Genomic DNA, 26,416 nt, shown 5'->3' with positions numbered 1-26,416 from the left:
TATACAGTTTCAGGTAAGCAATAAAGACCTTTCAGCACTAGAATATTTATGGTCATACTTTGAATGAAGCATAGTGTAGAATTCTTGGGGTCTCCAGCTGGATAACAAGTTAATATGGAGTTTATACATGTATAAACTATTTAAGAAGCTCAATTCAGCATGTCACACCTTTGCAGGCAGCTCCCATTGTGCCAATGAAAAGAAATAGTTTTGTATTATGTTGCATATTTTCACTCCCTGTTGCTACTGGAATTATCTTCTGGGGCAGTGCATAAACAAGCAAATAAAAGGTTTGTTAAGCAGAAGCAAGCAAATATTGGGTAAGGTAGATAATATCTTGCAGAAGCCTTTTTAAGAATCTGGAGATTCTAATACTCACCTCCCAATACATTTACTCCTTAATGGTTTTTGTTGCTGGTAATAAAAATAGTTTCAGCCAGACAGTGACAATAAAAGACACAAAAATAACTTCCATGTAGGCTCTGCCTCCATGTCTAGGTTTCAGAAAGGAGGTATGTATGGTAATTTGATCCTAAGTTATTCAACAAGCTCACATACAACATAAAGCAAGAAATTGGGAGCCCCTACCAATTCAGAAGAAATTAAAAACATGTCTGTTTACTCACCTTTCCTAAATATTTTCTGAATACCTAGATTCAGTTCAAAAATTTCTGTTAACATCACAGCATGTAACACTGTTTTATATAAATCTGTATGACAAGTACTGATGTCATATAAATGGTGCCCAGTATTTAAGGATGTAAAAATATTTTCTCTGAAAAATACCATTATAAACAAGTAAATATTAAGCTACTGATAACAGGTAAACAGCAGCTACATGTTATACCTCAGGAGGCAGCAGATTTTATCAGAGTATCAGCTTTCTTACTAATTTACTTGATTACTTTTAGAGGGCGTAAGTGTGAATAGCATTAAGCTGTACAGTGGTAGTTTATCGTTAATGCAGTATGCAGAATAACTTTTTAAGACATCTACGTCCCATATTGATGTATACCTTGACCTGGGATCTATGGAACACATGACACAATGAGTGAATGAATGAATGAATGAATGAATCAACCAAGGCAGGTCAGATATTTATGAATTTTATAACTGGAGAAGTAATTTTCCACATTCATTGATATAGTGAGTTGGTTGGTTGGTGTTTTGCACAGCTATTAACTGCTACAATACAAGTCCCACTGTGATGCCATTTTGAACATGCAGTATGTTCATTAAATGCAAGATAAAGAAGTTTCTGTATGTAAATGAAAAACCACCCATGCTCTCTTTTACTGTGAACTACTTAAGAACGATATCTACATCTACATCTACATCTACATCCATACTCCGCAAGCCACCTGACGGTGTGTGGCGGAGGGTACCCTGAGTACCTCTATCGGTTCTCCCTTCTATTCCAGTCTCGTATTGTACGTGGAAAGAAGGATTGTCGGTATGCTTCTGTGTGGGCTCTAATCTCTCTGATTTTATCCTCATGGTCTCTTCGCGAGATATACGTAGGAGGGAGCAATATACTGCTTGACTCTTCGGTGAAGGTATGTTCTCGAAACTTTAACAAAAGCCCATACCGAGCTACTGAGCGTCTCTCCTGCAGAGTCTTCCACTGGAGTTTATCTATCATCATAAATAAGAAATGCAGCATAAAGACTATAAAGCTCTTCTACCATGTCTTATACCTACATAACAAAATGAGTGTTCATTAACATAAAGGAAAATGGAGGGAATGCACATGGAATCCTTACACCATTTACCCTGAAGTCTAAATTCATCACCCTCAAACTATAATATATGTATACTTAGATGCAGAGAAATTTTAAAACAAAGATGATAAAAATAATAATAGGTTTATTCAACATTGAATGGTACACTGCACATGTACAAAGAAACAGTAATGATTAAAGTTATTTGTCCAATACACAAGACACATTCTTCTGAATACGTCATTAATTTACATCAAAATTACAATAAGATGTTTACTGATTTCTATTCACATAATTTCACAAAGCATTTGACATGATTCATACAATGAATACTGTAAAATGCAAACTTTCATGTCCAGAAAGATTTCTGCAGTATGCTCAAGCAACCAATCTTCTGTAATGCAAAATATCTAGGGACAACCATTGTCATGAAGTAGTTGTGTGCAGTTAGTGGAGTTCTTCAACACACCTGTACCTTCCATGGTTTGTACTTCACAGTCAGCTATGCCGCCAGTTATCAACTATTCTTGTGTACAGTTTGGAAAACTCTCTACACTCAATGTCTCTTGATGAGACTCTAAAGGCCTTTTCATCTATATGCTGTTTCACGGCCAACTGTTGTTTTCAATAAACACTAATATAGGCAGCATATGAACATTCAGAAAACATCATCATTTCTATGATCTTTATGACCAACATGTGTTCTATCATAATCTTCATTTTATCAAAGTCATTTAAAGCTTCAGCTTTCACTATTTTCTGTACACAGATTAGACCAAATTGTTTATATCAACCCTTGTTGTCAGTGGCATAGGTAGGTAGTTTGGCAACTGGTGCAGAATTTTGTCAGCCTCACCCCCTTCCACCCCATCTCCATCAACTACACAAAACAAATACTTTTTTCCATGGGGAAGCATCTTTTTGCTACACTTAATTAAGTAATGCTAACTATTTTGCTAAAGGTTTTTACAAACAGTAACAAATAAATAAAACCTATTTTTATTAATATTACAGTTGAAGTGGTTATTAATTAAGCATACAAATAACTAAAGATCTGTTTAGTGGTATGTGGCTTTAACATGTACCGCAGATTTTCTTCCTTCTAACTTTTTCTGATGCAAATTTTGAAATTGCGTCATCAAAGTCAATATATTTAGCTTAACTATTTCTAGTTGACAAAACTGCTAAACCATAAAGTTATGCTTGACTCATAGCAGACCTAAGATAATTACAAGGGACAACTCATAAATAATGCACACTAATTTTTCTTACTTACACATTTATTTATTTATTTCAATATCTCTTTACAGTTCTTCAATATAGTCTCCCAGCTGCTCTATGACTGAACTCAAACATCTCAGAGGCTCTATTATTTTATCCTGGTTACCACTTCTGGTTCATCTGTTGAATGGCTCAGGTAACAGTGGTAGAAAGCTCTTCCAGAAAAAGATAATAACACCCATGCATAGGTTTTTTCAGCTTGTCAAAGTTTGGTGGACACACATTCCAGCTGTATGGTGCATGTGGCAACCTTCCCACCTATATTTGTGAAGTTTTTGGCTACAAAATCACCAACATGTGGGTTAGCATTGTAATAGATAATGAGTGGCCTAGCCTCGAGAACTGAGGTTGGGTTTTGTGCATTTTTCTGTGCAGGTTTTGCATGAAGTTATGATAATACACTGCTGTGACACTTGTTCCACATGGGGCTCTGTCATGATGATCATAAGCAAAAATCATCATTTGCCTGAGCTTTGATGGAGCACACAAAAATTTTTTTGTACATGGAGAAACTGATGCTCTCCACTCATTGGACTGTGATTTCAGCTGCAGTTCAAAGTCTCTAATCCACATTTCATCAGTAGTGACAATTCAATACAAGATCCTTGAGCTTCATGGTCAAATCATTGTTTGAGCAAGGTTGCAATGTCCTAGAATTTCTGCTTCTCTTCAGCGGTCAAACCGTTTAGGATCCATATCACAGAAATTTTTCTATTCTTATTATCATGTCTCAGAATAGGAAATACTGATATTTGGGGAATTCCTGTGACATCACACAGTTACTCACAAGTCACATTGCACTTCTTTTCAAGAGCATCTGTCACAAGTTTCACACTTCATTTATTTTCTGTCATTTTTGGCCTTCCAGGTCTTCGATTATTGTCTATGTTGATATGAACACCACAAAAATTATTAACCCAATGTGACCACATCTGGCTATCCTGATTTAGGTTTTCTGTGATTTCCCTACATTGCTTCAGGTAAATACCAGGATGGTTCCTTAGATCTCTGGTCTCCAAGAATCACAGTACATAAGGTTTAGAAAAATCTTGATGCCAAAATGAGATTAGGAACAGATTCTCAAAATTCTTGTTCAGCTACAAACTCTTAGAAACTTAAAGATATCCAATCAGGAGACTTACTTTTGTAATTTCAACAGCTTCCAGAAATCTTCTTAGGGGTTAAATTTCTGCAAGGATACCATTTTCAGGAATCTTATCATAATTTTTAAATAAACTTTTCATGGTCATAGGAGGCCCTGTTTCTGAAATTTTAATTAGAATCATGTGCTCCAAAACAGCAAAACTATCTTATATATGTTCCATGATTTGCAACAGGTGTCAATTTCGTGTAGAAAGCTGATATTGAAGGAAACTGTACTACATAATGATCATAAGCAAAAATCATCATTCGCCTGAGCTTTGATGGAGCACACAAAAAATTTTTTTGACATGGAGAAGCTGATGCTCTCCCCTCATTGGACTGTGATTTCAGCTGCAGTTCAAAGTCTCTAATCCACATTTCATCAGTAGTGCCAATTCAGTACAAGATCCTTGAGCTTCATGGTCAAATCATTGTTTGAGCAATGTTCAATGTCCAAGAATTTCTGCTTCTCTTCAGCAGTCAAACTGTTTGGGATCCATATCACAGAAATTTTTCTATTCTTATTATCATGTCTCACAATACAGATACACTGGTATCCAAAAACACAGCAAAAAACCACTATTTTCCCATCCTGTGTCTAATTCAGGATATAATCATAGAAATGTCGACAGATACAATCATATTTTGCACAGAAGATGGCATTCCGGTCAATGGACAACCAAGTCAAGTATGACATCAGGGCACCTATCAAACAGGTTAGTGTTTGCCGGATAGATCCACATCCACAATCGCTGTAGGTACAGTCACTGATAGTGCAGCATGGCACAAAGAAGATGCCTACCAGACTCTCTGCATTGGAGGGCTATAAGAAGAATGGAAGCAGGACAGTCACAAACTGATGAAGACTGGTGGCTTAATGTGAATTTTTCTGGTGTGTCTCGGATGTGGCAACAATTTATATAGTCCAAAACAGTACCCCAAAGAACAGGACAGGGCCAACCACATGTGATATGAAAAAGGGAAAACCATTATTTGGATGTGAGTGTATGATGGTACCGCCTTAGCACTACATGGCAACAGGCATCTGACATCACAGCATCCACTGGACATGTTGTATCAAGACAAGCATTGTCCAGAAGGCTTCACCAGAGTGGCCTTTATTGTTACAGATCTGCTGTATGTGTACTTCTGATGCGCCTTCACAGAAGGGAATGTCTAGAGAGAGATGTCAACATGCCACCTGGTCGATCTAACAGTGGACTAATATTCTTTTCACAAATGAGTCCCAGTTTGGTCTGGAGAGTGATTCTTGATGCAGTCTCATCACGAGGGAATGTGGAACACAATTTGTGACCCAAACGTAATGGAAAGAGACAGATATTGAGGAGGATTCCTACTGTTGTGGGCAGGGATTATGTTGACCACATGGACACTGCTTCATGAAATTGTGTGGGTGAATCAGCAAGGTTTAACTGCTGTCAGACATTGTGACAAGATCTTGGAGGCTAATGTACAGTTGTTGCAAGATCGTGCATGCCCAGACTTCATCTTGATGGATGGTAATGATCAACCTCAGAAAGCAAGAGCTGTTAACCTCAACATCAGACTGATGATATCATTCAAAGCATTCCCCATCATTGTCAGGCCTGTGGTTGCTACCAGAGATGATCACACCCCATCCTGAGCACATTAACCAGTTATCAGAATGTGTGTGCAAATCCAGTAAGTTGAAAAAAAAGAACATTTTTGTCTACCATTATGCCTATTGCAGTTTAAGATGTGTATTCTTTACATTATTTATACTTTACTATCACCTGTTTATAAAGTTTTGTGGCAAAATAAACACAACTTTGCAAAATTTCCATTTATTGCTTTAATTTTGGACACCAGTGTACTTACATTGGTTCATTTATTCAGTTTCACATTTTGCATAAAAACATATTTTTGAATTCAGGTGATGCTAAACTGGATATCTCCTCCATTCACAACTTGAATTATTTTATGATCACTGTACCTTTGCTAATAATGGATACGTTTTCTTTATTTTAAAATCTCTGATCTCTTCTTGCCACAAAATAGTAATATCACAAAAACATTCACAGCACAAACAGATTGTAAAATCAGTTTAGTGACTGACCAGCTATATTAACAATATCTACCGTTCAAAAAATTTATCTATTGGACTAAGATAATTGACATCACTGTCTCACTTATTGTGTGAGAATAATTTTTGTTTACACACTATTTTAGTGGTAGAAGATTCCTACACATGCAAAAGTGTCACACTCAGTCCATAAGCTCTCTCATTGCCCACCTGCTCCCACAAGAATGAACAATGAGAAAACAAAATTTTCCACAGCTTATGCTATAGAGCCTAATAAGTTTTGTCACCTGTTTGGAGTTGGTGCTCAGTGTGAAATGCACTTCCTCACACTTCCCTAGTCACATCTTGGCTTATTTTATATCTTCAATATCACACCATGTCCCCTCTATGTTGTCTGGGAACCTCTTTCCTATGGCAGAGGGATATTCATAATTTTCTAACTCACCATTGAAATCAATGTTACCTATGTTCATACATGTTTCATACAAATTTTACTAAAAATTCAATGTATATTGATAAAATTTATTTTGTTACAGGTACTGGATTCTATCATTTCCCATGCATTTCGATCTGGAATATGAACTGGCAGACACATTAAAAGAATTCCAAGCAGTTCTCACTCCAACTTCAGCTGAACTTGTAGACCTGTCCCAAGTGCAAACATATGACTGGATGCGTCATATGTCAATACGAGACAGCCATTCAGCACATCTGCATCAACATGGCAATAAAGAGCACAACAGAAAAGTGTCTTTAGTGTTCAGCCATTTGGAACCATTACAGATAGCTGAGCACATTACATACCTGGAGCACAAGGTCATAAGAAGGATAACTGTAAGGAAAATTTATATGTTTCTTATTTTTTCAGTTTACTGACTATTAATAATTTTTCATTTTATTGACAATTAATAATTAGTTAGATATTTGGAAGTTGTAGCTTATGACAATAACCTCTAAAGAAGTTTCAAACAGCTGAATAAGAGAATAAATAAGGAGAAAACAAACATCATTTGAAACAATAGGAACTCTAGGTTGGAATATCAACAATGTAAGGAAAAGATAGATTGCTACTTTCCATAAAGATGGCACATTAAGTTGCAGAGAGACACAATTAAGACACTTACACTTTAGCTTGCATGAATGAATAAGTATGTGTTTCTCTTACTTTTTCTGATGAAGGCTGTGGCCAAAGGCTAATGTGCAAGTATCTTTTAATTTTATCTGTCTGCAACTTAATATGACTCTTTACAGTAAGTAGCAATCTATCTTCTCCTTACATTGTTGAAACATCATTTGAGTTATGTTAGACCTGCATCAATCATCATCAAACCACTGTAAAGTGCATGGTGGAGATTCTTCCCATTATCACATATATTTAAGTTTCTTTACATTCCGTTCCAATATGGAGCACAGGAAGAATGACTTCTTAAATGCCTCTGTATACACTATGATTAGTCTAATCTTGCCTTTACAGGGCCTAGGGTAACAACACATAGAGACTGTTCTATATCCCTAGATTCCTTGCTCAGTATGGTTCTTCAAACTTAGTAAATAGGCTTTCACAAGATAGTTAACATCTGTCTTAATGTTCATATGAGTTACAGTTTTTCAGCATTTCCATAGCGCCCTCCACTGGTTCAAACAAAGCTTTGACCAATGATGCAGTCCGTCTTTGTATGGGCGCAATATCCCCTGTTAAACCTTTTTGATATGTGTTCCATAGATCATGAATACGACACTTCGTAATGATGTGGAACATGTCAGGTTAATAGAAGGTGTCTGTACAAGATATTGCATGATACTTAACTGTTTTTTTTGTTTCTTTTTTTTTTTTTTGAGGTTGGGGAAATTGCCCACTTACTATATCCAAAAGTTCATCTAATGAGTAGAAGGAGTTGCCATTAAGAAATTCTTTTAATTTCCTTTTAAATGCTATATGGCTGTCTGAATTTTGATGCTATTAGGTAAGTGACCAAAGACTTTTGTGGCAGCATAATTTTCCCCTCTTCTGAGCCAAAGTTAGATTTAACCTTGAGTGGTGAAGATCATCCTTTCTCCTAGTGTTGTCGCCATGTACGCTGCTGGAAATGGAAAAAAGAACACATTGACACCAGTGTGTCAGACCCACCATACTTGCTCCGGACACTGCGAGAGGGCTGTACAAGCAATGATCACACGCACGGCACAGCGGACACACCAGGAACCGCGGTGTTGGCCATCGAATGACGCTAGCTGCGCAGCATTTGTGCACCGCCGCCGTCAGTGTCAGCCAGTTTGCCGTAGCATATGGAGCTCTATCGCAGTCTTTAACACTGGTAGCATGCCGCGACAGCGTGGACGTGAACTGTATGTGCAGTTGACGGACTTTGAGCGAGGGCGTATAGTGGGCATGCGGGAGGCCGGGTGGACATACCACCGAATTGCTCAACACGTGGGGCGTGAGGTCTCCACAGTACATCGATGTTGTCGCCAGTGGTCGGCGGAAGGTGCACATGTCCGTCGACCTGGGACCAGACCGCAGCGACGCACAGATGCACGCCAAGACCGTAGGATCCTACGCAGTGCCGTAGGGGACCGCACCGCCACTTCCCAGCAAATTAGGGACACTGTTGCTCCTGGGGTATCGGCGAGGACCATTCTCAACTGTCTCCATGAAGCTGGGCTACAGTCCGGCACACTGTTAGGCCGTCTTCCGCTCACGCCCCAACATCGTGCAGCCCGCCTCCAGTGGTGTCGCGACAGGCGTGAATGGAGGGACGAATGGAGACGTGTCGTCTTCAGCGATGAGAGTCGCTTCTGCCTTGGTGCCAATGATGGTTGTATGCGTGTTTGGTGCCGTGCAGGTGAGCGCCACAATCAGGACTCCATACGACCGAGGCACACAGGGCCAACACCCAGCATCATGGTGTGGGGAGCGATCTCCTACACTGGCCGTACACCTCTGGTAATCGTCGAGGGGACACTGAATAGTGCACGGTACATCCAAACCGTCATCGAACCCATCGTTCTACCATTCCTAGACCGGCAAGGGAACTTGCTGTTCCAACAGGACAATGCACGTCCGCATGTATCCCGTGCCACCCAACGTGCTCTAGAAGGTGTAAGTCAACTACCCTGGCCAGCAAGATCTCCGGATCTGTCCCCCATTGAGCATGTTTGGGACTGGATGGAGCTTTGTCTCACGCGGTCTGCACGTCCAGCACGAACGCTGGTCCAACTCAGGCACCAGGTGGAAATGGCATGGCAAGCCGTTCCACAGGACTACATCCAGCATCTCTACGATCGTCTCCATGGGAGAATAGCAGCCTGCATTGCTGCGAAAGGTGGATATACACTGTACTAGTGCCGACATTTTGCATGCTCTGTTGCCTGTGTCTATGTGCCTGTGGTTCTGTCAGTGTGATCATGTGATGTATCTGACCCCAGGAATGTGTCAATAAAGTTTCACCTTCCTGGGACAATGAATTCACGGTGTTCTTATTTCAATTTCCATATATATATATATATATATATATATATATATATATATATATATATAGTGAGGCTACAGTGAAGATCTCTAGCTCTTTAAATAAGTGTCTGCAGGATGATCTTGGATGAGCTCTAGCAATTATTCTGATTACACACTTTTGTGCAATGAACACTCTTCTACTCAATGATGAGTTACCACAGAATATGATGCCACATGAAAGCAGATAATGAAAATAGGTGTGGTAAGCTAATTTACTTAGACGCATGTCGCCAAAATTTGCAATGACCCTAATAGCATAAATTGTTGAACTCAAATGTTTCTGCAGATCCTCAGTGTGTTTTTTCTAGTTCAACCCCTCATCAATGCATACACATAGAAATTTTGAATATTCTACGTTAGCTACCAATTTCTGATCGAAGTCTATATTTATTAATGGTGTCATTCCATTTACTGTGTGGAACTGTATATACTGTGTTTTGTCAAAGTTTAATGAGAGCTCATTTGCAGAGAACCACTTAATGATTTTCTGAAAAACACCATTTACAATTTCACCAGTTAATTCTTGTCTGTTGGGTGTGATAGCTATACTTGTATCATCGGCTAAAAGTACCAGCTTTGCATCTTCATGAATACAGAACAGCAAGTCATTAATATATATTAAGAACAGCAGAGGACCCAAGACCAAATCTTGTGGCACCTCATTCTTGATTGTTCCCCAGTCTGAGAAATCACCATTCTTTTGCATATTATGTGAACTGTTTATTTCAACTTTCTGCACTCTTCCAGATAGGTATGATTTAAACCATTTGAACACTGTCCCTTTCATACCACAGCACTTGAGCTTATCTTGAACTATTCCATGATTTACACAATTAAAAGCCTTTGATAGATCACAAAAAATTCCAACGGGTGACTTCTGGTTACTCAGAGCATTTAATATTTCATTAGTGAAAGTATATATAGCATTTTCTGTGGAAAAACCCTTCTGGAAACCAAGCTGACATTTTGTTAAAACTTTATTTTTACATTTTCAAGAATTTTGGATAAGGCAGTTAGAAGAGAGATTGGATGGTAGTTGTTGACATCAGACGTATATCCCCTTTTTTATGCACTAGTTTAACCATGGCACACTTCAGTCTATCTGGGAAAATACCTTGCTTCAGAGAACTATTACATATGTGGCTGAGAATCCCATTTATTTCTTGGGAACAAGCTTTTATTATCCTGCTGGAAATGCCATCAATTCCGTGTGAGCTTTTATTCTTGAGAGAGTTTATTATCTTCCTAATTTCAGAAGGAGAGGTGGGTGGAATTTCAATTGTATCAAATGGTGTGGGTAAGGCCTCTTCCATTAACTGCCTTGCTTCTTCTAATGAACATTTAGATCCTATTTTCTCTACAACATTTAAAAAATGATTATTCAAAATGTTTTCGACTTCTGGCTTGTTGTTTATCAAGTTTCCATTCGCTTTCATGGTGATGCCGTCATCGTGTACTCTTGGTTGCTCTGCCTCCCTTGTAATAATATTCCAAATTGTTTTGATTTTTTTATCAGAGGTATTAATCGCAGACATGATGCACATCCTTCTGGACTTTTTAATAACCTTTCTTAATGTAACACAGTAGTTTTTTATAATATTTGGCTGTTTCTGGGTAATTAGTCTTTCTTGTTGTTAGATACAGTTCCCTTTTGTGGTTACAAGATATTTTTATTCCTTTAGTAAGCCATGGTTTTTTGCATGGTTTCTTATAATTAGATTTAACTACTTTCTTGGGGAAACAGTTTTCAAATTCTCTTACAAGTGTATCATGAAATAAGTTATATTTTAAATTAGCATCGGGTTCCTTGTATACCGTACCCCAGTCTAACTGCTGAAGATTTTCTCTGAAATTTCTAATTATTAAGTCATTAATTGAATGCACATCTTTGGAGGGTAGTTTTGAATTACTGAATGGAGCCATGTTATATACTGTAACTAGCTGAGCATCATGATCAGAAAGCCCATTCTCAACAGAACAAGATCAATATTCTAGGATGGATCACACTGTTATTTTGTTACAAGAGGTTCATAACTCACTGCAGTGTTCAGGCACATGTACTGCATGACAGGAAGATCTTGAGATATTTGGAAGCAAGAAAAGCACCAAAAAGCTAGCCTTTTTTAGATTTCCTAGATTTCCAGAAAGCATTTGACACAGTGCCCCATTGAAGACTGCTAACAAAGGCCCAAGCATGTAGCATATGGGAAAACCATCACTGATGAGTGACTGTAGGAGGATATAGGATGACTAGTCAGAATTTGTATTTGGTATGATGAATGGCAGTTTGCTCTGAATGTGGAAAAAAGATGAGGTAATGTTTATGAGTAAGGAAAACACTCTTATAATATTGAAATATATTATTAACAGTGAATGACCTGACACAGTCACATCAATTAACACTGCAAATCATAATGAAATGGAATAAGCAATAGGAAAGACAAATGATCAACTTTGGGTTATTAGTAATTCTAGTTAGAGTAGTTCACCTATAGACGAGACGGCATATATAACACTTATGCGACCCATCTTTGAGTATTGCTCAAGTGTTTTGGATCCCCATCAGGCTGTATTAGAAGTCCACTACAACCTATGACTACCCTCAGAAACTTCATTTCTGCAGCTTGAATTTGGCTCCAGCCATTATCTATTGGGATCCATTCTTCATGACCATTCAAAAGAGTTTAGGCTGTCCTTGTCTTGTAGAATTGTATATGGGTTTCTGTGTACCAGGTTCTTCTCATTGTAGATCATGCTTTGTGCCTTTACTGGCCTGTCTGGTGCCTCCTAAGCCTCACTGAAGTTCTTTTTCACCTTGCTTCTTCTTTATGATTACTAGGAAATTTAAACAGTTGTAAAATGACTGTACACAATGAAGTTGGGATTAAGTTTCACTTTATGTATATTTATTGTCAATAAACGCTTCAGATGATCATCTTGCTTCTTATTAACTATTTCAACTTAATATCACAGGTCAGTAAATCACATAGGGAATCATTAGCCTACGGAATGTTTACAAGTGGCATCACAAACACATTGTTTTGAAAAAAACTTTGCGTATTTACTCTAAGACAGTCTGACTGACATAGAACATTACATTAAGATTACCAAATATTCACTGATTAACAATGTAGTTGCTGGTTAATTGAGCACTAACCACTGATTGGCTTAGAAGTTCATGTGTTCACTACTTTGTGATTTGTATTTATATAAATGAATTTGTAAGACAGATATTGCACATTGCTAACATGTAACGCTGTTATGCTTTTCATAATTATTTTATTTATTTATTTCTTGTTCTGGTGATCGATGTTATGGCAGTATCAGAGGATACAGAATGTGTCAGAAATCTATGGTAGCACATAAAAATAAAACAAAATATTCATATTCATATTACAGTAAACAGCAACTTAGTTTCTACTACAGAAAATTAACTTTGAGTGATAAATAAATATTACAAAATAATAGATGTTACAGAAAATAAATATTGCAAAATATGTTTACAATAAACAATAGTCAGGATTACTAATATAGATTTGAGCATATATTTGCATTTAACAATACAAGAAATGCTTAACACTGTAGTTCTAGAATTTTTCTATCATATAAAATGATCCTTGTAATAGGAACTGTCTTAAACTTTTTTTAAACAAGAACTCATCTTCTACCAAACACTTAATTCTTGAAGGGAAGGCCATAAAAATCTTACAGCCAGTGAAGTGGCCTCCTTTCTGTACCATACTTACATTTGCCTGTTCATAGTGGATATCATATTTTCTTCTTGTCTCATGACAATGATACTCACTATTCAGTTTAAAATGGATTTTTCTTTCCTTATGAAACACATCAGAGAGAATATATATATTGCGCAGGGGTTGTAAGAATTCCAAGTTTCTTAAAAAGATTCCTACATATAGTTGTAGGATGGACTCCACACATGATCCTTATGGCTCTTTTTTGTGCCCACAGTACTTTTTTACCCAGTGACTGATTACCCCAAAATATAATTCCATATGCCATAATGGCATGAAAATAAGCATAACAGGTTGACTTCTATAATAAGAAACAATGCGTAATGTGTAAGTTGTTGAACTCAATCTTTTGCATACATCCAGGATATGATTTCACCAATTCAGTTTGCTGTCAATATGCAAGTCTAGGTATTTTGAAGTATCCACCCTGGTTATCACTGCTCATCTATTTTTACTGCTATTTCTTCATTTTTGATTGTTGTAAGTAACTGAATGTGGTTTGTTTTAGGGTAATTTAAAGAAAGGCCATTGATATTAAACCAGTTCACTGTTTCACTTAAAATCTTATTTGCTGTTTCCTCACGTTTATCTACTGAATTATCAGTAAGTAGTGTAGTGTCATCAGCAAAAATGGTGAATCTATAATATTCCGTACAGAGAGGCAGATCATTTATAAAGATAATAAAAAGTAAGGGGCCCAGAACTGAGCCATGGGGCACTCCACATGTGATGGTATCCCATTCTGAAGATAACGGGATTCAATTTTGACTATCCACTACAACTTTCTGTTTCCTGTTTGACAGGTATGAGTCAAGCCATTTCCCTGATGAACCACTTATACCAAGATGTGCAGCTTTCTGTAAATGTCACAAAAAATCCCAACCACCTCTAGTTTTTGTTGATAGTTTCCAAGACTTTGCCAGAAAATGCAAATATTACTGAGGATATTTTGATCCCTGAGATGCTTAACTATCCTGGCATGAATTAGTTTCTCTAAAACCTTTGAAAAACTTGTCAGTTGTGATGTTGGCCAATAGTTAGCAGCATCCACCTTATCTGCCTTCTTATACAGCAGTTTTACAACTGCTTATTTAAGCATCTCTGGAACTATTTCCTGCGTAAGTGATGCATCAAAAATGTGGCAAAGGACTCACTTACATGGCTGCAGCATTAATTTAATAATTTGTTAGAAATATTGACAATCCTGGTAGAGTTTTTACTTTTCACAAATTTAATAATGCTTTCAACTTCTTGAACAGTGACTGTTGTTACATTCATGTGTTGTACTGAGATAGGTATCCTGGTTTCCAAAAGATTTATGGCTTGATTCATGGAGTGTTGTAAACCTATTTTTCTGTTACTGTTAAAAATGTTTGTTTAATGTGTCTGCAACTATTTTTGGAGTGCTAACAAGATGACTCTCACTTTTTATTTGGATATTTTCACTACAAACTGCATTTTTCCTTGTTTCCTTCTTTACAAAATTCCAAATAGTTTTTACTTTATTGCTCGATTAATCAATTTCTGTCTTCAAGATCATTTTCTTTGCTGCTTGTATGGCCTTATTAAGAAGTTCATTGTGGAGTTTTTAATACATATTCCTACAGGGATCATTTTATCTCTTGGCTGCTGCATATATTCCTCTTATTGTTTTACAGGAAATTTTGGTGCCTTTAGTAATCCAAGGCTTGTTTTCAGATTTTAACAGGTTTTCTCTCACTCACATTTTTGGAAAGGTTTCTTCAAAAAGACTTGTAACTTCATTGATAAATATGTTAAATTTTGAGTTAACATCAATTGCAGCATACACAGGAGACCAGTCCACTAGCTGTAATTGCTGATTAAAGCTTTCAATGGCGTGTTCATTTATAATCCTATAGTTATTCCAAATTAAATTTTCTTTCCTTTCTACATTTATTTGGTTTAGAGTGAGGAATAGCCCTTCCTGATCAGAGAGGTCATTTATAATATTTTTCACAGTTAAATTATTAAAAATATCCCCATCTATAAATACATTCTCTATTAAAGTGCTAAAACTGTCTGATACTCTAGTTGGAGTGTCCACCACTGATACTATGTTGTAACAGTACATCAGGTGTTCAAAATCCATTTTATTTCTATTTTCTGTTAAGAAGTCCACATTGAAGTCATCAATAACAATTGTTGATTTAGTTTTCCTATGCAGGTGGGCCAGAAGTGATTTTATTTGTCTCATAAATAAATTCAAATTTCCAGCAGGTGCGCTGTAAATAGCCAGTACAATAACTGTTGAACTGTATGCTGTTAACTCAATGCCACACACCTCAAAATGCTGTTCATCACAGTATTTGCTTAAATCTAGAGATTTATACACTAAATTGTTTTTTTTTTTTTTTTTACAAATATTTCAATGCCACCTTTTCTCATAATAGATCTAAAGTAATGTGCAGCTAAACTAAAGTTCACAATTTGTAGCATATGGATTCCATTCATAGCACTAAGAGTAAAAAAATACTAAAACACATTATAAAGAAGTGTAGTTTGGTTTAAACTGGTATAGATAATGGTTCTGGTTTATGTGACATAAGTTTGGCATACACGTGTATTTACAAAAGCCTGCCAAGAATTTTCTAGAAAGTTAAATTTTACTATTTGAATGATTAATAAACTAACATGTTATTTTAGTATAGACATACATTTTGGGAAATAGAAAAATTGTGGCTACAAAACTATAACAGTAGGATTTTGACAGGACTAAATTATAAGATTCAGACAGTTTGGAACATTGTAATTTTTAATAAGTGTAACTTTTGAAATGTAACATTTTTAGAAAAACCACTAGGGACAGAAATATGAAATTCATCCTTTAGGTTTTTTAAGAAATAATTTATTGAAATTCCACCTCTGAGGTGGTGAAAATTGGATATATTGTGCTATTAAGGCAATTTTGAAACCAGCACTATGAAAATTGGTATTTGTTTTCTTGGTCAGAAATAAAGAAATGTGCATTTCAAGATTTTTGAAAATTTAATGCCTAGGGGGTGAAATAGTAACTGTAAGTTTTTTTTTAATTATATAATTACTAAATAACTACTAAAGCATTTTTAAAGCTACATCTATGAATATTAGTATTTGATTTTTCAGATAGAATTATTTGTTTCAGTATTTTTGGAAATTCAGCTCCTAAGGGATGGAACAGAGGATGAAATGTTCTACAAAAATATTTAATTGTGAAACTATTTTTAAAGCTAAATCTATGATTTTTGAATTGGGGTTCTCAGTTAGAAATAAAAAATCATGTTTAAGTGTTTTTGAAAATTCAGCCTCGAAGTAGATAAAATAGAGGACACAAATTTTTAAGAAAATATTCCAGCATCTTAAAACATTTTTAAATCTAAATCTATGAAAATTGGTATTTGTCTTCTAAAGACACGTGTTATGTGATGAAAGTTTCTATGGAAATATCATCATAAGAACTCAACATTGCAATAAACAGCAAGTCAAATAGAGATTTGGAAATAGCTGCTAATCAAATATTCACTAACATAATAATTCACTGCCATTAAACTTTGGAAAGACCCGCTATATGCAGTTCAGAACCTGTAAGAGATTTCCTTCCACCATGTGTATAACATATGGAGACATACAGATTTAAGAGGTTGACAGTGTTAAATTTCTGGGATTACAACTTGATAATAAATGCAGTTGGGAAGGGCATACCACAGAATTGCTTAAGTGCCTAAACAAGTCTTTATTTGCAGTGATAATGATGTCAGATGTGGAGATATAAATATAAAAAAAACTTGCATACTTTCTTACTTTCATTCTATTGTGTCATATGCGATCTTATTCTGGGGTAACTCATCAAACTGAGCAAAAGTGTGTAATAAGAATCAGTTGTGAAAAAAATTCAAGAGCACTGTTTAGAAACATGTTCAAGGAACTTTGTGTACCAACCACTGCTTCTCAGTATACTTATTCCTCAATGAAATGTGTTGCATGTAATATATCTCTGTTTCCAGCCAATAACTCAATATACAGTATCAGTGCTAGGAATAAAAACAATCTACATAAAGACCTAAAATCACTTACCTTGGTCCAGAAAGGGGTCCAGTACTCAGAAGCACACATTTTCAATAAATTTCTAGCAACCATTAAAAACTTGGTTTAAGAAAAAGCAGGGTTTAAAGCGAGTTTGAAAGGCTTTTTGATAGGCAACTCCTTCTACTCTATAGAGGGCTGTTATGCCAGCTTAAGTAAAAATTTCTCTAAGGTTTCAGTTTTGACAGCACTTGGTCAGAACAGTCAAGATTAGGTATTTTATGTATGATAAATTTATTAAAAGTGCATAACAATGTTTCATTCTGAAAGTGTATTTATTCTGTAAACATTAGCAGTTCCACTGAACTGTGATGTATTCACCTGTTTTGACAATCTCCTGGCAATTGACCAGGGTAGTAAGTATTGTATTCAAATGTTTTATGTTTTTATATTATACTTTGACATATGCCACACACATGAGAATCATCTCATTTTTTGGGTCTATGGAATGAAAACTGAATCTAATCTAATCTAATCTAATCTAAGGATTAATGAAGGCCTGACTCCAGCTACTAGAATCATTTTTTTTTATATATATAAGTACATTTGGAAAAGACCATGCTCCTATTGCCTTAATTAATTTGAAAATTTTGTGAAAAACATAAACTGATTAAAGAAAAAAATTAACTGTGGAGACTAAGGGAGTGGCATTATTATAGCAAGTGGAACCATTCCACCTTGCTATATCTCTCAACCTGTAAGAAACTAGTGAACTTTCTCTTGATCTAAGCATATTAGTATTCGTATAATTTAATTTCCCTTAAAGACTATAACTTTAGTTTTGGTTTCAGGATTTTGTAGTTGTATGTTTTGACTACATTATGCATTAGATGGACCGGTTTCTGTAAGTTACCTCCAGAGGAAGTAATAACACCATACTCATCAGGAAAGAGTAACACATTATAGCTTTATGTTGTTAGATCTATGGACTGAGGAGATACTGCTTTCCCTTGTTTCACCATGTTGTCTAAGCACAGAATGAATAGGACTGGGGGTAGGAAGTAACCTGGTCTAAGATCTTGATTGCTTATTATATACAAGATGGTCTCTGCGCTAGAATTACCTAACAGAATAATGGTGTACTAGTATTGACTTTTAAAAACTTGCATCAGATGTTCTGGCAATTAATTTTCTACAGCCTACTTTATCTCACCCTGTCAAATGCCTTGGTGTAGTTAACACATAAAGTGTACGTTTTACAATTAAGTCCGCATTTTTTTTTTTTTTTTTTTTATGATAAAGATTGCATCTATGCATGCAGGAGCTTTTCAGCAACCATTTTAGTCTTCTTCTAAGAGGCGTGGTGTTATAATACCTCCATGTATTTTAGACCTGTTTTCGTCAAACCAACTGCCTCTAATAGACCAATCTAATTTTGTGCCTCACTCAGTTCACAGGGGATTTTCTTCTGTTTCCAGCACATATTTTTAAGTGCATGAGTCAAGGCTTTGAGGTCACCACATTCTTAATACAAAACATATAGTTTAAAGGAACATTATCACCATGGTATTTATATAGTTCTTTTCTTTATGTCAGTTGATATTGAGACTTCTGGAGTAACTCAGGTTTTGGTTGGACATAGTCTAAAAACATACCAGCACCTGCTGGAGACTGTGTGTCACTAATCCATTAACCAGAAGCTTCTGAAAGAAAAATGACATAGGCATCAGGAAACCAATGCTACATCTACATCTACACTCATACTCCACAAGCCACCCAACGGTGTGTGGCGGAGGGCACTTTACGTGCCACTGTCATTACCTCCCTTTCCTGTTCCAGTCGCGTATGGTTCGCGGGAAGAACAACTGCCTGAAAGCCTCCGTGCGCGCTCTAATCTCTCTAATTTTACATGCATGATCTCCACGGGAGGTATAAGAAGGGGGAAGCAGTATATTCGATACCTCATCCAGAAACGCACCCTCTCGAAACCTGTCGAGCAAGCTACACTGCGATGCAGAGCGCTTCTCTTGTAGAGTCTGCCACTTAAGTTTGTTAAACATCTCCGTAACACTGTCATGGTTACCAAATAACCCTGTGACGAAATGTGCCGCTCTTCTTTGGATCTTCTCTATCTCCTCCGTCAACCCGATCTGGTACGGATCCCACACTGATGAGCAATACTCAAGTACAGGTCGAACGAGTGTTTTGTAAGCCACCTTCTTTGGTGATGGACTACATTTTCTAAGGAGTCTCTCAATGAATCTCTACCTGGTACCTGCCTTACCAATAATGAATTTTATATGATCATTCCACTTCAAATTGTTCCATACGCATACTCCCAGATATTTTACAGAAGTAACTCCTACCAGTGTTTGTTCTGCTATCACATAATCATACAATAAAGGATCCTTCTTTCTATGTATTCGCAATACATTACATTTGTCTATGTTAAGGGTCAGTTGCCACTCCCTGCGCCAAGTGCCTATCCGCTGCAGATCTTCCTGTATTTTGCTACAATTTTCTAATGCTGCAACTTCTCTGTATACTACAGCATCATCCGTGAAAAGCCGCATGGAACTTCCGACACTATCTAATAGGTCATTTATATATATTGTGAAAAGCAATGGTCCCATAACACTCCACTGTGGCATGCCAGAGGTTACTTTAAAGTCTGTAGACGTCTTTCCATTGATAACAACATGCTGTGTTCTGTTTGCTAAAAACTCTTAAATCCAGCCACACAGCTGGTCTGATATTCCGTAGGCTCTTACTTTGTTTGTAAGGCGACAGTGCGGAACTGTATCGAATTCCTTCCGGAAGTCAAGAAAAATAGCATCTACCTGGGAGCCTGTATCTAATATTTTCTGGGTCTCATGGACAAATAAAGTGAGTTGGGTCTCACACGATCGCTGTTTCTGGGATCTATGTTGATTCCTACAGAGTAGATTCTGGGTTTCCAAAAACGACATGATACTCGAGCAAAAAACATGTTCTAAAGTTCTACAACAGATCGACGTCAGGGATATAGGTCTATAGTTTTGTGCATCTTCTCAACGACCCTTCTTGAAGACTGGGACTACCTGTGCTCTTTTCCAATCATTTGGAACCTTTCTTTCCTCTAGAGACTTGCAGTACACGGCTGTTAGAAGGGGGGCAAGTTCTTTCGCGTACTCTGTGCAGAATCAAATTGGTATCCCATCAGGTCCAGTGGACTTTCCTCTGTTGAGTGATTCCATTTGCTTTTCTATTCCTTGGACACTTATTTCGATGTCAGCCATTTTTTTGTTTGTGTGAGGATTTAGAGAAGGAACTGCAGTGTGGTCTTCCTCTGTGAAACAGCTTTGGAAAAAGGTGATTAGTATTTCAGCTTTACACGTCACGTCCTCTGTTTCAATTCCATCATCATCCCGTAGTGTCTGGATATGCTGTTTCGAGCCACTTACTGATTTAACTTGTATATCTGCACTCGGAAAGCCCCCTTATGGGGTATGACGGGGGCTATCATTTTCATTTCCCCCCTCTTATTTTCCATTTGTGAATGGTGTAGGGGAAGAATGATCATTGGTAAGCCTCTGTACGAATCGAATTTCTCTTATTTTCTTCTTGTTGTCATTTGACAATATATACATGGGGGTGAAGCAGTATACTGCCTGACTTTTCCTGGAAGGCACATGCTCAGAAATACAGGTATGACAGTTAACCTCTCAATGATACACAATGCCTTCTTGCAACATCTGCCAATGGAATCAGTTGTGCATGTTCATATGCTCTTACAGTAAGCAAACCTGTGATAAAATGGTGGATCTTCTTCCTCTTCTGTTTATCCAGCCTGGTGATGGGCCCAGATTAATAAGCAATACTCAAGAATCAGTCAAACAAGTGTTTTGTAAGCCTCTTCTTTCACAGATGAGTTACATTTTCTTAATACCCTTTCAATGAATCTCAGACAGACATCTAACATAACTGGGTGGATAAAAAATCTACACAGCAAGCAGTGACAGGAGAAGGCACACATAAAAGATATGGAACATGCACAAGCTTTCCAAGCCAGTGGCTCCTTCTAGCAGAAGGGTTGAGGGGAAAGGAAAAGAGATGAAAGAAAAGGACTGGCAAGGTTTAGGAAATAGGGAGAGTTAAGGAAAAGTCACCAAGGACCAGGGGTCAGGGGAGACATTCCAGAAGATTGATTATATGCGCCTGCACCAGACAAGATTTGAAAACCTGAGGACTAAAAGGTGAAAGATAGTATAATAGACATGACATAGTTTGCTGAAAAAAGTCACACAAGATACAAGAGTCAATAAGAGTGGAAAGCTAAGTTCTTTATAGGTGGTAGGTGGGGGTGGGTTAATTGGGGGGTGGGGGGGGGGGGAGCAGGGAGGTTGGAAGTTAAGATACAGAAAAATGAAAGAGAGAGAAGAAAAGTCATTGTTAATGAAATGAAATGCTGAGACCACAGAAATTAACATAAATTTAGGCCAGGTGGGTGGCAAGAGACATGTTGTATTGGCAGTCCCTCCTGTGGAGTTCTGAGAAACTGATGTCAAGTGGGAGAATCTCAATGACTAATGGGGCGAAACAGACATCAAGGTGTGACTGACAGGTTGTAACAGATTGTAGAGAATACTCTGCTATAGGATATTGTGTGTTGCCAGTGAATGCCATCTCCTGTAGCCATTCATCCTAACTGATAACTTGGTGGTAGTCATACCAAATAAAAAGGCCAAACAGTCTTTACGCAACATATGGTATGTGACATAGGCCATTTTCCTGTGATAGTATATTTTTTGCCAGTTATTGGTTTGGGAAAGGTGGTGGTAGGAGGGTGCATTGGGAAAGTCTTACAGACAGGACAGTCACAGGGGTAGGCCTGATGGGGTAGGGAAATGGGTGCAAAAAGAGCGAAGACCTCGAGCATGATATTATGGATATTGGGGTGGAGGTGTTGGAGATGGGAGAGTAGGGGGTAAAAAGCTATTCTAGGTGTCATGGGAAAAATTTCAGAGGTAATGGACCTCATTTCAGGGTTTCATTTAGTTCAGGATCAGAACAGTATTGAGTGACAAGAGATGTACTCCTAAGCTGTTTTTGGATGGATTGGTTCTACCAGGGCTTGATATGATGGCATGGGAAACCAGCTTTTGAATGAGACTGGTGTGATAATTATGTACAGTGAAGACTGAGGTGATGATAATGGCGTGTCATTATAAAGAGTCTGCATTTGAAAAAATACATTTTCCTTGAATGCCAAGGCTGTATGGTGTGGAATGTTTGACTGGAAAGGATGGCAACTCTGAAAATGTTATGTACTATTGTTGGTTTGTATGTTTGACATGGACAGAGATGCACAGCTGATAATCAGTGAGGATAATGTCAAGATCAAGGAAAGTGGCGTGAGACTCAGAATAGGAACTTATGAATTTAAATTGGGAGAATGTATTTAGAGATTCCAAAAAATTTCAATATATCACCCTCATCATGAGTCCTTATGGTGAACTGCTGTTAATGCATCTAAACCAAACCAAACCTGAGGGTGAAGACTTATGGATCCCAGGGAAGTCACCTCAAGGTGACCCATGAGAAGGTTGTCATAGGAAGGAACCATCTGCATTCGAAAGACCATATCCCTCTGAGAGGCAGACATACAAACAGATCAGGGGTGGCTCTATCCTATGCCAAGCTTTTCATGGGTCGCTGGGAGGGGCCTCTCCTGGGATCTGTAGGTCCTCAGCCCCTGGTTTGGTTTAGATAATTGATGACATGTTTACCAAATGGACTCACAGTGAGGTTGACCTCTTGAAATTTTTGGAATCTCTGAATACATTCTCCCAAATAAATTTCACAAGTTCCTATTTTGAATCTCATGCCACTTTCCTCAATGTTGATCTCATCCTCACTGAGAGTCAGCTATACACTTCTGTTCACATTAAATCTACGAACAAACAATGGTAGTTACATTTCAACAGTTTCTGACCTTTTCATGTCAAACATTCCCCCCATACAGTATTGACATTCAAGGCAAATGTATTTGATCAGATGCAGACTCTTTTACTGCAAAACACTACCATTCTCACCTCAGCCTTCACTGTGTGTAATTATCGCACCAGTCTAGTTCAAAAGCAGATTTCTTGGGCCATCACATCCAATTCTGGTGATGCCAGTCCCTCCAAAAAATAACTTAGGAATACAGCTCTTGTCACTCAGTACTATCCTGATCTTGAATGTATTAATGAGCAACTCACTTACTTCCATAAGGCTATGGTGTTCTAAAATCATGTCCTGGTCTGAGATACATTCTTAATAAGATATTCTCTGGTTTCAAGCCATGTTAAGTGGTTTACTGCGCATGAGCTTTTGACAGAATCTCCTCTGCCATTGCCATGTGGTTGACTGCTGTGTGCATGCTGCTGCCGTACTTATACAGCTGCGCCACTACCACTGTCATCACTGGTGCCCAGACCCGCACCATTTAAGCAGTGTTTTGGTGGTATGACTGTCATGCCCACTTCAACTCCACAATCTTAGGATCCAAGGTCCATTCGGTCTGACATTTCCACACCACACTGTTAGCAGCTAAGATCAATGGGTATAGACAGATAGTGTTTACTGGCAACACACAAGAATGAAATTTATTGACCAGCTGTAAATGCAGTTCAAATAGTTCCTGGAAATGTAAAAGATGACCTCAATTAATGCAATTCTGAGGTTCATCAGATTCTGTGCCAAAGGTGCAAAACATACAATCGACAAATACTGAGCACCACTGTAGATTAACACCAAGAGCACCAGTGGCACACTCAACTAATGTATCCCAATAAGTCAGCAGTCACAGGGCATTGTTTGGCCAAGACTCATGGGATGGAATATGAATGTACCAGAATTTTAGTATGAACTTCAAAATACTAGGACACAGTCATTAGAGAGGCCATTGAGCACCAGAGACAAAAACCTCTCTGCAAAAACATTCTGGCAGCTATGGTGACCAGAGTAACTACATCCATGTTACTGCAGCCAGGGTCCCAGTTGTGCATCACCAACCACAAATTCTGATGCAACTGCATCCTTGTCTGCTAATGCTTGACCTTGGGCGTGGACTGCATACAGAATGGCTTTTGCAAAGGGGGTATAAGTCTACTGTGGGTCCACAGGAACTCAGTTCATCAGCACACCTGATTATGGTCACATGGTTGATCACCAAAATATTGTGCCTGTTGGACACAATATACCCAAAGAAACTGAAGAAACAGATCTCAGTTTGTTAACAATAAATTATAAGCCAATAGATAGAACCTTTGTGGCAGAGGTGTTTTTCTTAAAATATATCTCTACATGCAGAAACATGAGAATTTCTTTTGGAATAGCAGGTACTGATAGAGTGAGCATAAATGTGATGAAAATGTTGATGATATTATTACTCTAATACTTACAACCATCTTTAACCTCTCTCTTCTTAGTAGTACATCTACTACAGATGGGAAATAAAGCTCAATTCAACCAGTACCTAAGAATGTAACTAAAATCAATGACAGTTATAGGATGATTGACATATTTCTGCCAATATGTAATCCCTTGGAATAGACAGTTAATGAACTACTGATGAACTGCCTTAAAACATAAAATATCTGTGATAAATATCATTCAGGCAACTAGAAACACCACAGCACAGAAAGTGCATTAGTCATATATGCTTGGGGCAGGTGAGAACTGAATATTTTAACACTGTTGTTGATTTTGATGTATTACAGAAGTGAAACACCAGAATTTGTCATATAGTGGTGCTTCAATACCTGTCTTAAAAACTTACTGACATTATTATGAAAAGGACAGACAGCTACTCATCATGTAGTGGAGATACTGAATCACAGACACAAAAAGACTGCTAATCAAGTGAGCTTTTGGCCAAAAGGCCTTCTTATAAAACTGGCAACACAGACATACACATCCATGCAAGTACAACTCACACACTCATAACCACTGTCTTTGCAAGCAATTGTGCTTGATGGGAGAAGCAGTTTGGGTGGTGGTTGGGTGGTGGGGGCAACGAGGAGGCTGGGCAGGGCGGGGGAGGTATAGCAGTTTAGGGGTGGGAGTCAGTAAACTGCTGCTTGCAGGAGCATACAGGGACATGGTGGAGACGGAGAAGGGCAGGTAGATGCATCAGGAGGTTAGAGGGGGGGGGGGGGGCTGGGGAGGGAGGAGGGGAAGAGAGTGGAAAATGAGAGAAGTAAGGAGACTGGGTGTATTGGTGTATTGGCTGTGTAGTGTTGGAGTGGGAGCAGGGACGGGGATAAGTGGGTGAAGGACAGAGACTAATGGAGGTTGAGGCTATGGGGCTTATGGCAACGGCCGCCAAAAAGGCTGGCAGGAACGATCCAGATGGTACAGGCAGTATGCTCAGCAACTTGGTGGTCCAGCTGTCTCTTGGCAAAGTTTATCAGTGTCCATTCATACAGACAGATAGCTCGTTAGTTATATAGGTGAACTTGTTAGTTATATAGTGTCTGTTCTTAGCTGATAGATCACATGATTACTTTACAAGTAGATCTGCCCTTGATGGAATAAGCGATGCTTGTGACTGGAGTGAAGTAGGTGGTAGTGGGAAGATGTAGGTGACAGGTCTTGCATCGGGGTCTGTTACAGGGATATAAGACACGAGGCAAGGGGTTTCGGGTGGGTGTAGAGTATGGATAAATGAGGATATTGTATAGGTTCAGTGGGCAGTGGAGCACCACTGTGGGAGGAATGGGAAGGACAGCAGGTAGGACATTTCTCATTTCAGGGTACAACAAGAGGGGGTCAAAACCCTGGCAGAGAATTACTTCAGTTGCTCCAGTCCTTGGTGGTACTGAGTCATGAGAGGAATGCTCCTTTGTGGCCAGATGGTAGGATTCTGGGAGTTGGTGGGTGGCTGAAGAGATAAGGC

The 26,416-nt window shown here is 38.0% G+C and overlaps 1 protein-coding gene across 1 annotated transcript in view; it reads left to right on the top strand.

The window, feature by feature from the left end:
- Nucleotides 1–26,416, top strand: part of LOC126266679 (ras guanyl-releasing protein 3-like) — a 350,931-nt gene that overhangs the window by 248,111 nt on the left and 76,404 nt on the right. The window contains exon 5 of the mRNA XM_049971101.1: nt 6,747–7,044. Coding sequence (XP_049827058.1) covers nt 6,747–7,044 — 298 coding nt within the window. The remainder of the gene's footprint in view (nt 1–6,746; nt 7,045–26,416) is intronic.

This window comes from Schistocerca gregaria, chromosome 4 (assembly GCF_023897955.1).
Source record: "Schistocerca gregaria isolate iqSchGreg1 chromosome 4, iqSchGreg1.2, whole genome shotgun sequence".
Classification (NCBI taxonomy): Eukaryota; Metazoa; Arthropoda; class Insecta; order Orthoptera; family Acrididae; genus Schistocerca; species Schistocerca gregaria.
Note: the sequence above shows the minus strand (reverse complement) of the source record. Positions and strands in the feature narration are given on the sequence as shown.